The sequence below is a fragment of the Carcharhinus amblyrhynchos genome, chromosome 7 (genome assembly GCF_965287045.1).
Source record: "Carcharhinus amblyrhynchos chromosome 7, sCarAmb.v2.hapA, whole genome shotgun sequence".
Taxonomy (NCBI): domain Eukaryota; kingdom Metazoa; phylum Chordata; class Chondrichthyes; order Carcharhiniformes; family Carcharhinidae; genus Carcharhinus; species Carcharhinus amblyrhynchos.
Window position 1 is genome coordinate 60,254,686 of NC_137330.1, and position 18,588 is coordinate 60,273,273.

The window sequence follows — 18,588 nt, forward strand, 5'->3', positions numbered from 1 at the left end:
TCACCACACTACCAGAAGGATGTGGAGGCTTTGGAGAGAGTGCAGAAAAGATTTACCAGTATGTTGCCTGGTATGGTGGGTCTTAGCTATGAAATGAGATTGAATAAACTAGGATTGTTCTCCCTGGGAAGTCAGAGGTTGAGGGGCGACCTAATAGAAGTTTATGAAATTATGAAGGGCATAGATAGGGTGAGCAGTTGGAAGCTTTTTCCAGATCAGAAATGACAAACACAAGGGGTCACAAGTTCAAGGTAAGGGGGCGGGGGCGGGGGCAAGGTTCAATACAGATGTGCAGAGGACGTATTTTACGCAGAGGGTGGTGGGGACCTGGAATGCACTACCAGACAAGGTGGTTGAGGCAGACACGCTAGGATCATTTAAGACTTATCTAGATAGCCACATGAACAGACTGAGAATAGAGGGATACAAACGGATGGTCTAGTTAGGAACACAGTTAGGTGCAGGCTTGGAGGGCTGAAGGGCCCATTCCTGTGCTGTATTGTTCTTTGTTCTTTGTATCACTGTCTGCATCAAACATGGATAAATAACACCTTTTGTTTCTCATTATTAAATACAAAAGGTGTGTGCGCTTTTCCTTTTTGGGGATTTAGAAGGCCATGTAGCACCTGAAAAATAGCACTTGGACCTCTGCTACTTCAAAGCATCTGCAGGGATGTTTGGATATATCACACCTGGACTTAGCAACATTTCAGCTGATACATCTCCCTTGCTTATGATTATATCTCACAATCTGTTTAAAATCAATGTTTTGCTTCCATCCAATTTCCATTTTTAATAAACTAATACAAAACAGTTAAGTATTTCAGTCAATTCTCTCTTTATCTTCCTATATTAATCTCTCTCAGGTGTTCCATTTCACACTGTTCAATTCTATCTTTGCTGAGATTACTTCATATTATTATGCTTCTTTAAGGTTCTCTCCTGATATTTCTTCTTTGTTCTTGTCAGTTAGCCTCTTTCCTTATTTTCTCAAATTCCCCATTACTTTTATCATGGCTGTAAGAAAGAAATAAGTGCATTTATATTACACCTCTCAAGACCTTAGATGTCCTAACTTGTATTACACATACCCGCAGCTTGCAAACGTTTTTGGTTCAAATGGTTTCGATCACAGATCTACTATCTTAAATTATAATGCTTTTAACAGTTAGCATATGGATATGTTTTAATAAAGCTTTAAGTTTAAAGTTTATTTATTAATGTCACAAGTGGGCTTACATTAACACTGCAATGAAGTTACTGTGAAAATCCCCTAATTGCCACACTCTGCTGCCTGGTTAGGTACACTGAGAGAGAATGTAATATGACCAATGCATCTAATCAGCACATCTTTTGGACAGTGGGAGGAAACCAGAGCACCCAAAGTAAAGCCATGCAGACACAGGAAGAACGTGCAGGCTCTGCACAGTGACCTAAGCCGGGTTATATTAGACTTGGTATTGTGTAATGTGACAGGATTAATTAATGACCTTAGAATAAAGGTACCCCTAGGAAGCAGCAACCTCAATATGAAGGAATTTTACATGACTGAAAGAGAGAAGAGTGGACCTAAGAATAATATTTTAAACTGAAATAAGGGATGAGCTAGCTGAAGTGAACTGGGCAACTAGGCAAAAGGATAGATTAATAGAGAAACAGTGGCATTTAGAATCATAGAATCTCTACAGGGCAAAAGAGGCTATTCAGCCCATCGAGTCTGCAATGACAATCCCTCCCAGGCCCTATCCTCATAACCCCATGCTTTTATCCGAGCTAAAACCCTCTGACGTTAAGGGGCAATTTAGCATGGCCAATCCACCTAACCCTCACATCTTTGGACTGTGGGAGGAAACTGGAACATCCAGAGGAAACCCACACAGACACAGGGAGAATGTACAAACTCCACACAGACAGTGACCAAAGACGGGAATCGAACCTGGGTCCCTGGCGGTGAGGCAGCCACTGTGCCACCATGCCAAAATCACGTGTATCAAAATACACAGAATAAGTATATTCCTGAAGAAAATGTCTAAGGGAAGGATCCACTATCTGTAGTTAACTAAAAAACAAAGGAAAACATTAACATTTTAGTTAAGAACAGCAGGTTCAGACATGCCTGAGCTGGGATTCTCCCAAGAAAATTCTAAGTGCTGAATTCACATAAAAACTGGAGTAAATCCCGCTGGTTTTTTCAGTGGGATTTTCAAAATGAATCTCCCACACTGTGCACTGCAGAGTGCACTAGTGTGCATCTCAGTTAAAAATCTGTGTGTGGGGCCTATTCCCACTGGATAGACCAACAACATAGCATTGACTGGGCCACTGTGCTTGCAGTAGATCGGCATATGCTGAATAGCTCTGCTGGCCTTCCAATTACCGGCCAGCCCCGCGATTGCATAACGCTGCCCCTCTGATCCCCCAACCCCCAGTGGCTTGGCTCCCGGACATTTCTGGGCCAGACCCGATCACCCCCCATTGCCGCAGCACGTTTTGATCTCCCCATACCCCCTTCCCCGCACTGCAGTCCTGAATTCCTAATCCCACTCCCACCTACTTGCAGCCTTTACACTCCTGCTTGTCACAGTCCTGATCCCAACCCGCAGCAGCCTCACTGCCCACTACAGGCCAACAGGCCAGCCCCGATCAGCCCTTCCCTCCCTCTATTACTGACCCTGACTGAGTGACAGCGGGACCTCCCACACCCACCAATCTCTCCCAGAGGCCCCATCCACATTAAGCCCTGCCCTTGTGGTGCGGCCCCTTGGCAGTGCCCAATGCCCGGTGGGCAGTGCCAAGGTGCCTCCTGGGCATCGCCACTCTGCCTTTTGGGCAGTGCCCGGGGCCAGGCTGGCACTGCCAAGGGGGCAATGCCCAGGGGCACCCCTAACCCCCGATTTCCTGGGGGCCCTTCATGACCCCCTTTCAGTTTGGCAGGGTTGGACCACGAGCTCCCTGTTAGTGGGGAGCTGTTGTAAACCCTGCTGGACTGAATTACTCTTAGCCGGGTGTAGGGGGTGGTGTTGGTGGAGCTGCTAGCTGGCCTGGAGACTTCAGTCCCAGGCCCACTAATCAGATTCAAGTGGCGATTAACATATTTTAATCAGCTCCGCGCCGATTTCCAGTGTGCCGCCGACAACGCCAGAAATGCAGCAGCCAAAGACATACAGAGGCCATGGCGCCCTGTAGGGAGTCCACTAAATGGCTTCCACTTATTTCCAGCAGCACAGCAGGCTGGCAGAGTTGCTCCCATGAAGTTTTATGTTTTGTGATCATATCATATTGTGATCACAAAAAAGGTGTACATCGAATGCTGCTCTCATGACTTTGAAGTGCCAGAACATGAAATCCTGAACAAATCACTGAAATTATATTGCATTGTGATGTCCTGACATCTGGAATTGAAGAAATTCATTAACTCAGCCAGTTAAGAAAATAATGGAATTTACTTGCAGTCTGTTTAGTCTGAAATGGAGTCAAAGCTCAAAATACACCAAGCCAAAAGTGATGAAGGACTGACATGCAAATATCATACTCAAATTTGGAATGTTGCGAAGGAGGCAATTTGCAGGGACTGTTCCAGAGTCTATAGAATCCTGGAAGATGACCACCAATTCATCCATTATTTCCAGAGCCACTTTCTTAAGTACTCTGGGATGTAGATTATCAGGCCCTGGGGATTTATCCACCTTCAATCCCATCAATTTTCCCAGCATCATTTCTCTACTAATATTAATCTCCCTCAGTTCTTCACTCTCACTAAATCTTGCATTCTCCAACAGTTCTGGTATCAGATTTGTGTCCTCCTTTGTGAAGACAGAACCAAAGTGTGTATTCAGTTGCTCAGGCATTTCTTTGTCCCCTATTATACATTCCCCCATTTCTGTCATTTGTTTTAAATACTATTGTTAATTTTAGAGAATTCACATCATTGTTTGGAAAGTTGTTGTGTAGGATAATGCCGCAAGTTCAGCTGATGAAGTAGATAAAAACACAAACAGAGCAAAGGTGATTGGTCATGATGATAGCTGATTGTATGTGGACATGAGTACTAGATACTATATGTACTTGGACAAAATAGCATAAAGTTCACTCTAAACAACATGTATACTTGACCTGAGGGTGGAAGTTCAGCTCATAGAAGTTTGGAAGTTAGCCTACATCACAGATTAAATGATGTAAAGTCTGTTGCATGTTCAGCTTGAACTATAACAGTGGCCATTTGTAGATGGTGCAACACCTCCAATCATGTTAGCTAAAAATATAGCCATTGCTCAGTTCCCACCACTGGCTGGTGAATGGTTGACCTTCTCATCTTCTGGCTGTTACTTGAGCACAGAGATCTGAGGAGGAAGAGAGGGATCTCTGATCCAACTGTCCCCTCCCTCCTGGTCATGTTACATCCTGTCCCCTCGAACATTTTGTCATTTTTGTGTATATTTCTATATTTCATGAGATGTGGGCATCACTGTCAAGGTCATAATTTGTTACTCATCCCTAATTGTCCTTGAATTGAATGGCTTGTACTTCAGAGGGCAGTTAAGAGCCAACCATATTACTATGGATCTGGAATCACATTTAGACTAGATCAGGTAAGGATGGCAGATTTCTTTCTCTAAAGGATATTAGTGAACCAGATGAGTTTTACATGAGCATTTGGAACAGAAGTAGGCAAATTCAGCCCTTTCAGCCTGCTCCACCTTTCAATCAGATCATGGTTGATCGCTCCCTGGTCTCAAATCCATCTCCCCATCTGCTCCCAATATCCCTTCATCCCTTTTTTATAATTAGAAATATATCTATCTCCTTGAAACCATTCAACGATTCAGACTCTACCATGCTATGGGACAGTGAGTTTCACAAGTTCACCACCCTCTTCCGTTTCTCCGCATCTCAGTTTTAAACCTCATACCTCTCAACCTATACCTATGGCCTCTTGTTCTAGATTGCCCCATAAGGGGAAACATTTGGTCTACATTTACTTTACCAATACTTTATCAATCCCTTTTGGTATTTTATATATCTCAATCAGATACCCTCTCATCCTTCTAAACTCCAGCAAGTACAAGCCCAAACTATTTAATCTCTCCTCATGCATCACCCTTTCATCTCCAGAATCAATCTGCTGAATCTCCTCTGAACTGCCTCCAATGCCACCATGTCCTTCTTCAAATGAGGAGACCAAAACTAGACACAATATTCCAGACGTGGTCTCAACAACGCCTTATACGATTGCAACAAAGCTTCTCTACTTTTATACTCCAGTCCTTTTGCAATAAATGCTAACATTCCATTTGCCTTTTTTATTACATGCTGTACCTGCATACCAACTTTCTGTGATTCATGAATATAGACACCCAGATCCCTCTACCCAGACGCATTTTGAATCTGCATTTAAGTTTAGGTAAAAATTTGCCTTTTTTTTTGCAAAAATGGATAACCTCACACTTAGCCAGATTAAATTCCATCTGCCAAATTTTGGCCCATCCTTGGAGCCTATCTATATCCATCTGTAAAATCTTTCTCTTCAGTGTCTGCTTTCCCTACCTATTTAAGTATCATCCACAAATTTTGCTATGTTGCACTCTGTCCCTGCTTGCAGATCATTTATATAGATCGTAAACAATTGAGGTTGGAGGACTGACCATGCGGCACCCCACTAGCTGTATTTTGCCAGCCAGGGAAGGACACATTTATTCCAACCCTCTGCTCATTGTCAGTCAGCTAAACTTCAAACCAATCCAGCACTCTACCCACAATTCTGTGCGATCTCACCTTCTGGATTAGTCTTTCATGTGGTACCTTGTCAAATGCCTTCTGGAAGTCTAGGTATTCCATATCCACAGGTTCCCCACTATCCATCTTGCTGGTTATGTCCACAAAGAGCTCAAGCAAGTTTGTCAAATATGAAATTGCTGAAATTGGTAGATTGAGCTTTGTCTTTCCAAATGCTCATTCATCTCCTCCTTAACAATTGATTCCAGCAACTTCCCCAGCACGGAGGTCAAACTAATTGGCTTATAGTTTCTGACATTTTGTGCCTCTTCTTTTTCGAATAGGGGTGTCACATTAACATGTTTCCAATCCAGAAATCATTGTAATTTCATGATCACCATCACTGAAATTAGGTTGCAATTTGAGATTTTATGAAATGAATGTAAATTTCACCAGCTGTCATGGTGGGATTTGAAACTCTAAAGGAGGTGCAGGAACACAGGGACCTCAGTGTAAATCTACATAAATCATTGGGATTATTCTTGTTTATCCCCTCTATTCTCTCTCCAACGCTTTCACATCTTTCTTCTAGTGCCCAGAACTGGAAGCAATACTCCAGATGAAGCCTAACTAGTGTTTTATATTAGTTCAACGTGACTTCCTTACTTTTGTACTCAGTGCTCTTGTTAATTTAACCAGGATACTATATGCTTTATTAACCACGCTCTCAACAAGCCCTGTCACCTTCAATGACTTATGTACATTTACACTGAGGTCCCTGTGTTCCTGCACCTCCTTTAGAGTTTCTCTTTATATTTTCTCTTATTCACTTCCTTCTTGTTCAAATGTAGTCCCTTGCTTCAAAACTCCAAATAAATTGGACCCAATTTCACATAAAATATGACACCATCTGACACCACCCCTTCAATGATATGTTGATCTTTCCAACTTTCCTATCTTTCCTCATTATGTGGTTGGAGAAGTAATTCCAAGATTCTCACCTTTTAAATCAGTTTCCTAAACTTCCTTTGAAGTCCTCCCCTTCCTCTATGGTCAGCACCCATGAAGACTGGTAGCTCTGTCTACTGTTCCACAATCTTTTCTCATCATTTTGAAACATCCCTTACCCTCACACAATGCCCGAAATTTAGATGCACAATTCTCCAGCCCGCTGTGCTGGTCAAGTAGCGTAGCAAGGTGGGAAATTTCAGCAGGCGAGAAAAATCCGATTTGCATCTGGGAGGTCTTAATCTTCCTTTTTTGCGATGTAATCAGCCTTGTGCCTGGGAAGGACACATGGCTGACTCTAGCATCCGGGCTCAGTTGCCTTTCTGACCTTGCCATTGCAGAATCGCACCAGTGAGGATCACAGCTGGTCCCCAGCAATGGGGGTCAGATGTGATGGCCTCACTAGTGGGACCAGAGTCCATTGAGGCTCTATTACGTTTCAGGGATGGGGTTGGAGGCAGTGCCCTTTGGGAAATGCCAGCCTGGCATCCTGGCACTGCCCATTGGCAAGGAGGTGGAGCCTAAGGGTCTGAGGGATGGGACCTCACAGAGGGGGGAGGAGAAGGAAGAGGAATTCTGTCTTGGTGGGGGGGTGCTAGTGGTGGGGTCAAGTATCGAGGCTGCCACGAGAGACTGGGCAACGATCAGGAGGCCGGAGATCGGGAGGGGGGGTTTCTGTTGGGTGAGGGTGGTGCTTAGGGAGTGTCTGTGTGGGGCAAGGTCTATGGAGGGGATATGTGGCAAATGTCTGTGGGGTGGGTGATGATGAGGGGCGTATGTGTGTATGGAGGGGGTGATTTCTGTGGGTGAGGGGGTGGGGGGAGGCGACGTTGACAGATCTCCCATTAACTGTAAATAAATTTGGCACAGTATATGGGAGATCAGGGCGCATGCCCGGCAGTCTAGCAATTGTGTCCTTAGTCTGTTCTGGAAAATAAAGTTTCCACTTCTCCAACTAATGAATATATCTGATGGACAGATTCCTTGCAAATTTGGACGAGACCTGCCTAGATGAGAAAATCATACACCAAATCGTTTCAAAGGAGAGTGTAATATTATACGATTATTCTAAAACAGAAATTCCAGGATGTACATCCAGCAGGACTGCTGTTACATTACCTGACTGAATGGTATTATATTTTGGAGCACTGAATCAATGAATACTATGTTGTGATATTAAAATAAATGTAAGTCAGAATGTAACAGGAATTCACGGTTCAAGGCCAAATAATCAGTCACTCTATTAAAATATTACATAAAATTTGATTGGTTCATACCCTGGTTGGTTGTGATTTGAAAACAAACTTGTGTACAAAACTGAATAATTCAATGTAACCTCATCTCCAGTCCTCAGTTTTTTTAACACATTCCGACCTAACCTTATGTGTACTCACAGGATTCTGTTTTGGAGTTTATCTCCTACAACTTTTATATTCCTTTAGCCATTGCCTATCTGTCCTCAGTCAAACCTTCTTCCATCTATTTACGATTCAATCTGCCACTAATTGCTGAAATTTCATTTCTGTTAAAGGACACTTCAGAAGGTGTTTTTGGTGACTGCCATTTAAATACAATGCAGAGTGGAACAGTCTGTTGTTAGCATTGATTTGGTGAAGGCTTCATGAGGCTGTGCAGATATTCTTCAGCTGCTGTTCTTCATCTCTGATTTTAAGAAATCAGCCATCAATGTGACAGCTGTCAGTCATCATGATGGTTTCCATGGATTCTTGATTTAAGGCTCAGGATCTTTCACAACTTCCTGAAATTCCTGAATGCAATTTTGGGGCCGAATGTTTTCATTTGGGAGCCTAGCTATCGTTGCTTCTCTCTGCAATATATTGTGTATAATCTCGACCTTCCAGGTCAGGTTATATAATCACTTACCTTGTCTGAACCATGCACTCGCCACACATCCATCTATTTCTGCTGCGCCTTTAATTTTTGCAGTGGAGCCACCTGGCTCATGGAACAGCTTGTACGTATTGGATGATAAGAAAGAGTATTCGTTCTGCTGAAGTTGAAGATTTGTTGCACTGCATGCTGGCACAGCTTTTAGATGCATGTCGAAACTAGGAGAGTAGATGCAACATCAGTTGTGACTTGTGGCAGATGATTGAAGGTTCAGAGAAGGAATATTCAGCATTGTACCTGCTGCTCACTCTCAGCGGACAAATTTTCATCTGGAGTTCAACAAGAAGAATAGATGGGAATTGGTTTGAGCATGGAATCCCTGTTTTTTCTGTGAGCTGATTTACAGCCAAGTTAACAAAAAAAAACAAGCTGAGATAAGCATCACACTGCATTCCAAAACTACTTGGAATTGCTGGGTATTAGCCAGAGTCTTGCTACTGAGGGAGTTCAGTGAAGGTTCACCAGACTGATTCCCAGAATGGCAACACTGACGTATGAAGAGAGACTGGATCAGTTGTGCTTGTACTCACTGGAATTAGAAAAATGAGAGGGGAAATCTCAGAGAAATATATAAAATCCTGATAGGACTGGACAGTCTAGATGTGGGAAGAATGTTCCCGATGTTGAGGAAGTGCAGATCTAGGGGTCACATCTCAGAATAAGGGTAAGCTATTCAGGGCTGAGATGAGGAAGAACTTGTGAACCTGTGGAATTTCCTACCACAGAAAGCTGTTGAGGCAAGTTCGTCAGATATAGGAGTGGGATACTGAAAGTACATGATCAACCATGCTCATATTGAATGATGGTGCAGGCTCGAAGGGCTGAATGGCTTACTCCTGCACCTATTTCTGTTTCTATGTTTCTTGACAAAAATGATTGGTTATGCAAGAAACCACATATTTTTGATGAAGTTCTCTATTGGATGAGATAGCAGTTCTTTGATTTCAACATCAAGTATGAACGACAGGGAATGAAGAAACTTTTGCTTTGTCCTTTAAATTCACTTGGCCAGACAGCAAACTACAACAATTTTGTATTACCTTGACAACATGATCATAATCCAGTGTCAAATATGGATGTGAAAAAGTTATAACCTGCAAAATTTACAGATGGAATGTCGAGGCCACTCTATTTACAGTTATCTTCCTCCGTTTATTTACTATCTTAAAGCTAATGTACTTCTGGTTGGTTTTCCATGTGTTTTGGAGCTTTCGAGACAGTTTTGATGATCAGTAACAGAAAACTGGACATTTGATCTTGAACTTACTTAGCAGCCTGCCTTTGACCCTAGAATAATTATCTGTGCACATTGTCAAGAGGGTGGTAATAACCATGTTATGACCAGCTGAGGAGGTGTAAGGGACCCACCTCACTTTCCCACACCTTCTTGATCATTACATAGTTTTTGCAATTGAAAATAATTAATGTGCCAATTTAATGTATGCACTTACTACTGTAAGTTTACTACTGATTGCAAAGAAATCAATCAGCTGGTTGCTTTGAGTTTAAGGAAGTAGTGGGTTAGATTTCATTGTGTTTAAAAACGTACCCAGATAAAGCTATCAAACATACTAAAAAGGCAAACACACATGTCACCACATGTACACACACATGCAAACACATACAGAAACATGAGTTACAAAATAAAGAAGAATTGGACAAATTAAGATTCAATCAGGAAAGACAAAGGAGGTGATTTTCTGAGTGGGCAAATGCATGGCAGATGCAGTATAATATGAATAAATGGGAGGTCCACCATTTTTGTAGCAAAAAGAAGGAAAGTAGAGTCTGCTGACCTTCAAGCCCTGAGATGACCTTGGCAGGTGTCCCCTCGGGGACTGGGACACTCAAGGTCCCTGCCTGCTATTGGGCTGCACAGGTGTTGCAGTGATTTCCGCCTTGATGTGCAGAGTTGAAAGTGTTCACTCACATGAAGGGGGGTGTCAGCTGATCTGATCACCCCCAGCATCTCCTGGGTGGAAGGCTTCCTGATGTGCTCCTGCCAATTCTTTTTCCTTCAGGTTCCCAGGGGGCCCTTGAGTTCCTTCATGGGACAGAGGGGCAGCTGGAATGAGATTCAAAAGCCCCACTGGCGCTAACATTCATGGATGCCCACCAATGCTTGCTCCGTGCAATTGAAGCCCTACACCATGGAGCTCACGCCCTCCCAGTCATGGCCTGAACCATGGAGCAGATATGCCCCACCATGGAGTGCCCGTCCTCCACCAAGATCTCCTGCAGATGCCACCCTTGCAGTGTTGGCCTCGTTACATTGGAGTGACAAAACCATCTCCACAGACAGCAGGCGCTGGGGCTCTATTAGTTTGCCTTGCTGTCCAAGGAGGGATGCTGTCGTCCTTTCTGACATTTGTAACTCTGCCTTTGTAGCCCCAGCAGCTCTGGAATGGCCGGACCCAGGGGCATGTCAAAAGCCTGAGGCCCAGCAGAGTCTTGGGTTCTGGCATCCCTCACAGTGCTGGATCCCTGGAATGTCCCTGCCTCTGCCTGCTGTGGATCTTCAACTGTCAGGTGCTCACCAGTGAGTGATCCAGGATCCTGCCTACTGGTTATTCCCACTGAGCTGTGAACATCTTTGCTGATGGAGGATGAGGGTGACAGCTGTGATGCCTCCTCAATGCCTATCTCTGAGATGTCTCTCTTGGAGCCTCTCGATCTGTGATCTTCAAAGAGTCCAGGCTGGTTGACTAAGTGACATGCCAGGGAAGCGAGATGGCATTATTCCATCACAGGGACAGACTGATGGGAGAAAGTTAACGCATGAGGCTAGCACCATGGCTGCATGTGTTGAAGGTTCTCATGTTTGTCTCTTGCCCCCATCTTGCCCTCTGCATTGACGCAGACCAGCTCCTCACTGGCCAGCTCAAGGACTCTCTCCTCAATGGGTGTTAGGGTTTTCAGCTGGGATATGACTCTGGCTGGCTGTGCTCGAGTTTGTCCTGCACTGAGACAGATAGGGAAAGTGTAGATGGGAGTCCTGCCAGGTCAGATGGTGGTAAAGTCCGGCTTGCCATGGAAGGTGAATAGGAATGGGGATATAAGGAGCAGAATAGCTACTGCAAGGGACCATGGGGAGGGCGTGCAGAGGAGGGTGGCATGACAAGTGTTGGGACTCTTGAGGTGGCTGGGAGAGAATTCAGCGTGGAATTGTGAAGGAGTGCAACTGCAGTGATGAGGATGCAGACTTGAAATGGTTGTACAAAGGTTACTCATCTTACTTCAAGACTGTCATCCCATCCTCTTATGAAGTGACTTGGCACTCGCTATCATGGTCACTACCTCCTAGGTAGGGTTGGTGACCTTGCTTGTTGGACGTCTGCCTCGCCATGGGTAGAAAATGTCACGTCTCAGCTCCAAACCATCTGGGAGTTTGGTGAGGGCTCCCTCTGTGAAATGTGGCACTGTCTTCCTGGCAGCCAATCCCCCTATTGGACTTGGGACAAGTGCTGTGGAGGCATTTAAATGGCGCGCTCCACTGATTACAGAGATTATGTTTTCCTAAGACGAGCGAATCAGAAGCAAGCCACCATGAACACGGAGTGATTCACGGGGAAACATTTTTTTGTTAAAGAGGCTGAACATCTGGCAAATTTTCTCACCAGTGCTGTCGGTGGGATTCTTTTCAGTTTTCTTACACGGACTGACATTCTGAAAAAATATTGGACAATTCCTTTTCAAAAGTTCAGTTCAGATTTCCACTTAGCTAGTTTATGAAAAAGAATATCTTCAACACAAACCACATCTTCATGACAATGTTGAAACAGATCCACACTTTCGATGATGGTACTTCATATAAAAACACCAATCATCAATGTTGCTATCTGAAATAAAATCAGAAAATGCTGCGAATACCCATCTGGCAGCATCAGCCAGAGAGTGAAACAGAGCTCACCTCAGGCCGTAGATCTCCCATCAAAACTTGGATAAGTTAGAAATTTAACAGTTTATTAAAAATGGGGGAGGAAAGAAAGGCAGTGGGGGATGGAATGCTGCCTAACCTGCAGAGTGCTGCTGAGGAAATGCTGCCTAACCTGCTGAGGGGATGCTGCCTAACCTGCAGAGTGCTGCTGAGGAAATGCTGCCTAACCTGCTGAGGGGATGCTGCCTAACCTGCAGAGTGCTGCTGAGGAAATGCTGCCTAACCTGCTGAGGGGATGCTGCCTAACCTACTGAGTGCTGCTAAGGGGATGCTGCCTAACTTGCTGTGGGAATGCTGCCTAACCTACTGAGGGGATACTGCCTAACCTACTGAGTGCTGCTAAGGGGATGTTGCCTAACCTACTGAGTGCTGCTGAGGGGATGCTGCCTAACCTACTGAGTGCTGCTAAGGGGATGCTGCCTAACTTGCTGTGGGAATGCTGCCTAACCTACTGAGGGGATACTGCCTAACCTACTGAGTGCTGCTAAGGGGATGTTGCCTAACCTACTGAGTGCTGCTGAGGGGATGCTGCCTAACCTACTGAGTGCTGCTAAGGGGATGCTGCCTAACTTGCTGTGGGAATGCTGCCTAACCTACTGAGGGGATGCTGCCTAACCTACTGAGTGCTGCTAAGGGGATGTTGCCTAACCTACTGAGTGCTGCTGAGGGGATGCTGCCTAACCTACTGAGTGCTGCTGAGGGGATGCTGCCTAACCTACTGAGTGCTGCTGAGGGGATGCTGCCTAACCTACTGAGTGCTGCTGAGGGGATGCTGCCTAACCTACTGAGTGCTGCTGATATTTTGCACTCTCTGTTTCAAATTCTGCAGTATTTGTAGATGCGGCTGTTGGAGGCAGCTGAAGCTGAGCAGCAACATACTTGTGGAGACTCACTAGATGGCAGCGCGGAGGCAGAATTTGGAGTAAGATTTTTACATCAAACAATGATGTACTCCGGAACTGAACAATGGAAAAGGATATTTATGCCTTGGTACTTTATTTTGGAAGTGACAGAAATCCTTGGGTACCAGTAACTTAGGCACACTTAGTCGACTCTTAATACAAACAGCGCTGGACACCATGCATCCAATGCAAGGTCTTTAATTACTTGTGCACAAAGAGAACTACCCTCCCTCCATCGAACTAGCTGGTGTGGTTCTGACTTTACAGAGAAACAAGTCAGCGGTTATAGTCAATTACAACAAATCAGGAACAAGTGATTTTCACATTTTTCATTGACATACACATTTGCCAATTAAACCCTGGCTTTTTGCCCTTTCTCATTCAATGGAAAATTAACTTCTGCTAATCCTTCATTGCATACCATATCCCCATAACTCGCTTTTGGTATTTGTTATGGAAAAAATCGGATCTTGTTTACCCTCTGGTGAAGGTCAAAAAGCAGAATATTTTGGAGCCAGGCAAGAGAAGATTAGCCTAAAACAGACTCCCTTGAAAGTTTGCAATTAATAATATTCACGCAAGCTGTTACAGAGAAGGCATGAATTTTTTAAAAAAAATCTGAGAATTTTAACTTCTACAGTAGAGAATACAAGTTCTTTATTAAGACACAGCTCCCAGCATTGAGAAGAAATAGGAGGATCAACCATCTTGTGCTGATTTAAGAATTTATTTTATTAATTTTAAAAAAATGCGGATGAGGAGGGAAATAGAAAAGTAATGGAGGAAGGAGATCAGAAACTGAGCAAAGAAATTGCAAAGTTGGAGAGATCTAAGCCAAAGCTACAATTTGGAGAGGGAGAGAAATATGGGACACATAACTCTGAATTTCATCTGACTTGACCCCACCACATGACTTTAGCACCTCATTCCTCCCATTCCGATCACATGCGAAACCCCTGTTAATTGTACTTTGAATCTCACTACAGACGGACTGCACATGGTTGGAGGCTTTGAACCGTGTCTTCATTGAAAATATATTGACAAAGTAGATTATATATCGTTATAATAAAAACAGCAAGTGTTTGAAATATTTAGCAAGACTGGCAGAATCTGTGGGGGAATAATGGGCGAGATTCTCTCAGCTCCCAGCTGCATGTTTCCCGTTCGCTGGTGGCAGAATTCTCTGGTCTCATCGCTGCCAGTGGGATTTCCCATTGAAGGCACTCCACCCTGTGGGTGGGGGTGTGCTGCCAGCGGGACCAGAGAATCCCACTGGCGTGACGGCCGGAGAATTCTGCCCAATGCTTCAGGTTAAGGATCTTTCTTCAGAACCGTTGAAACTTCTGGTGAGAATTCCTTGACCTGAAAGGTTAACTCTCTTTCTCTTCCATTGATGCTGTCGAACCTGAGTGGTTCCAACATTTTCTGTTTATATTTCTGATTTCCAACATAAAAACCATAGAAACCCTACAGTACAGAAGGAGGCTATTCGGCCCATCGAGTCTGCACCAACAACAACCCCATCCAGGTCCTAACCCTGTAACCGCACATATTTATCCTGCTAATTTCTCTAACCCACACATCCTGGGATACTAAGGGACAATTTAGCATGGCCAACGCACTTAACCAGCATGTCTTTCGAACTTGGGGGGAAATCAGAGCACCTGGAGGAAACCCACGCAGACCCGGGGAGAACGTGCAAATTCCACACAGACAGTGACCCAAACCAGGAATTGAACCCGGGTCCCTGGAGCTGTGAGGCAGCAGTGTTAACTGCTGTGCCACCATGCCACGCATTGTATTTGGCTTCTGTGACTAAACACTGCTGTTTTCTAATCATGTATTTATATTTCTTTTTCCAGTTTTATCACTGTTTCTCTGATTTTAGACATTTGTAATGATGGCTCGATATAAGATTATATTACACTGCCTTTTGCTGTTGTTGGTCTCTCAATGTGCAGAAGTTGAAGTTGGTAGGCCGAATAGTTCAAATTCTCCTCTTCTGGTGAGTAACAACCTTCTATCAACTGTGTGTAACTGAAAGTGAAACAACTGAAATTCCAGATTCACAACATATTTTTTAATTTCGGAGATGTCTGAATTTCTTCCAACAAAAGACAATAAGTACAAAATGTGATACATACTTCTTAAAGGAAATAAACCTTTGGTTATTTGGGGATACTTGCCTGATGCAACAATGACAGCAGAGATTGCTTAACATGCTAAAAGATGTGCCAGATCTTTTCAATCATAAGAACATAAGAACATAAGAAATAGGAGCAGGAGTAGGCCATCTAGCCCTTCGAGCCTGCCCCGCCATTCAATAAGATCATGGCTGATCTGTTGTGGCTCAGTTCCACATTCCCGCCCTCTCCCCATAACCCTTAATCCCCTCTCTTATCAAGAACCCATCAACCCGCTTCTTAAAAATATTTAGCGAGGCAGCCTCCACCACTTCAACGGGCAGAGAATTCCAGAGATTCACCACCCTTTGAGTGAAGAAGTTCCTCCTCAACTCCGTTCTAAACCGCCTCCCCTTTATCTTGAGGCTGTGCCCCCTAGTCCTACTGTCTTTTTTGAGCGGGAAGAGTCTCTCCACCTCTATCCTATCCATCCCATTCATCATCTTATACGTCTCAATGAGATCTCCCCTCATCCTTCTAAACTCTAACGAGTACAAGCCTAGTTTATTCAGCCTCTCCTCATAGCTCAATCCCCTCAACTCCGGTATCAGCCTAGTAAACCTCCTCTGCACTCCCTCCAGGGCCAAAATATCCTTGCGCAGGTGCGGCGCCCAAAACTGCACACAGTACTCCAGCTGCGGCCTCACCAATGCCCTATACAGCTGCAGCAAGACCTCCCTACTTTTATATTCAATCCCCCTCGCTATGAAGGCCAGCATCCCATTCGCCTTCCTGACCACCTGCTGCACCTGCAAGCTGGGTTTTTGCGACTCATGCACAAGGACCCCGAGGTCCCTCTGCACCGTCGCCTGCTGCAGTTTTTCGCCACGTAAGTAATAGTCCTTCCTACCATTCTTCCTACCAAAGTGGACCACCTCACACTTGCCAACATTAAATTCCATTTGCCATTTCCTGGCCCATTCGCCCAGCCTATCTAGATCCTTCTGCAGACTCTCCACACCCTCCGCACAATTTGCCTTTCCCCCAATCTTGGTGTCATCAGCAAATTTCGACACCCTGCACTCGGTTCCCTCCTCCAGATCATCTATATAAATGGTAAATAGCTGAGGCCCCAGCACCGACCCCTGGGGCACCCCACTAGTCACCAACCGCCAATCCGAATAGCACCCGTTGACCCCCACTCTCTGCCTCCTATTTGACAACCAATCCTCTATCCACGCTAACACCCTACCCCCAACTCCATGTCCCCTGACCTTCTGCAATAACCATCTTTCCCTAAACCCTCTATGGGCTTAGAAATCGACAGCCTTTCTGGCTCATTCCCACAACAGCTTCAGTGAGGACCACAAATCAGGTTGTGACTTGTCTATATGCGCTGGCCTTACACAAAGGTTGCCAGGGTGGCCTGGTAGAAGTGGAACGTCCATCTGCCTGGAAGAAGGTCAAAGAGAGAAGATGGGTCAGGGCTATGTATGTTGACTCGATATGGTAAGAATCCCTGTATGTCTGGCCTCAAAAGGACTCAATTGGCAGGGGTATATTTGTGAGGAAAAAAGGCAAAATTGAACCCCATACAAGAGTTGAGGGCAATTACAGCTTAAAAGGTAATGGGCAGGATTTTATAGTCTCACTTGACCTGTGACCAGAAAATCCCATCCGAGGTCAATGGACATTCCTACTTCCGCCCTTCACCCACTCCATTTTCATGGTAGGCAGTGTGGTAGAATTCTGGTGAATACTTATAAATATGGTCTCCTTATAAAGGGATTGTACATTGATGGTGCCAAACTTTGCATGTTCAATAAATGAGGAAGTTGAGTGCCACATCCCCTTCACACTGTCACCATCTGCCCCCCCCCCAACCCCTTCCATGTCCTCAAGCAGACCCAAAGCATTTTACAGCCAATGAAGCAACCTGCTTGATTTGCATCTCTTCCATAAACATTCACTCTCTCCAGCATGAAAGCACAATCGCAGCAGTATGTACTATCTGCAAGATGCACTGCAGAAACTGATCAAGGCTCTTCAGACAGCATCTTCACAACCCATGACTGCTACCATCTAGAAGGAAAAGTGCAGCACATGTATGGGAACACCATCACCTACAAGTTCCCCTCCAAGCTACATACCAACTTGACTTGGAAATATATTGCTGTTCTTCCATTGTTGCTGGGTTAAAATCCTGGAACTTCCTAACAGCGCCTGGACTGCAGTGGTTCAAGAGGCAGCTTAAGACCACTTTCCTAAGGCCAATTAGGGATGTTCAGTAAATGCTGGCTGTGCCAGCAAAGCCCACATTCCCATCAACAAATCATAAATACCTAATGCTCCCTCAGATTTTTTACACATTTTATAGATGATGGGTTGGGTAATTCTGCAAATGTCCATTATCTAATCAGCTGTTCACCTCATTCTGGAGAGATGATACCAAGAGTGTTGGATGTGAAACAATGAAAGGAAAGGAAAATCAAAAGAAGTGAAAATCATTGAGGGCTTCACAAGAATGGTTGGCACCAGCCAAGTGTGCTGGTCTGATTGTTAATATGTTATTTCAAAGTGACGTTACGAAGTAACATTTGCGTTCAGTTTATTAAGAACTAAGAACAAAAACAGCTCAGGAAACATGTCCTTCAGCCCAACGAGCCCGCACTGCCATTTTAACATTACCAGTCCCCCCTCCACCCATGACCCTTATCTATGCTTATGGCATTCCACATTGAGGGAAAACTAATTTAGGGACAATTTATTACCTCCAATCAGCCTAATAGCACATCTTTGGGGTGTGGGAGGAAACCGGAGCACCCGGAGAAAACCCACGCAAGCACGGGGAGAATGTGCAAACTCCCACAGACACTGGCCCAAATCCATGTGTCTGCACAGCAAACAGTGAAAGTCACTGAGCTGTCGTGTTGCCCAGCGTCTGGTCCAGTTTAAGCGTACTCTAACAACATGAAGCACTAGGCTACTCTCGAAC

General features: G+C 44.6%; 1 protein-coding gene across 3 annotated transcripts in view; it reads left to right on the forward strand.

The window, feature by feature from the left end:
* The window catches only part of LOC145345469 (adhesion G-protein coupled receptor F2-like), an 82,526-nt gene that overhangs the window by 11,153 nt on the left and 52,785 nt on the right, over window positions 1-18,588 (forward strand). For 2 of the 3 annotated variants that reach the window (XM_080193288.1, XM_080193289.1), the window contains exon 2: window positions 15,333-15,475. The exons of the other annotated variant lie outside the window; for it this stretch is intronic. In XM_080193288.1, the coding sequence (XP_080049414.1) occupies window positions 15,368-15,475 (108 nt within the window). In that variant the 5' untranslated portion in view covers window positions 15,333-15,367. The remainder of the gene's footprint in view (window positions 1-15,332; window positions 15,476-18,588) is intronic. 3 annotated transcript variants of the gene reach the window in all.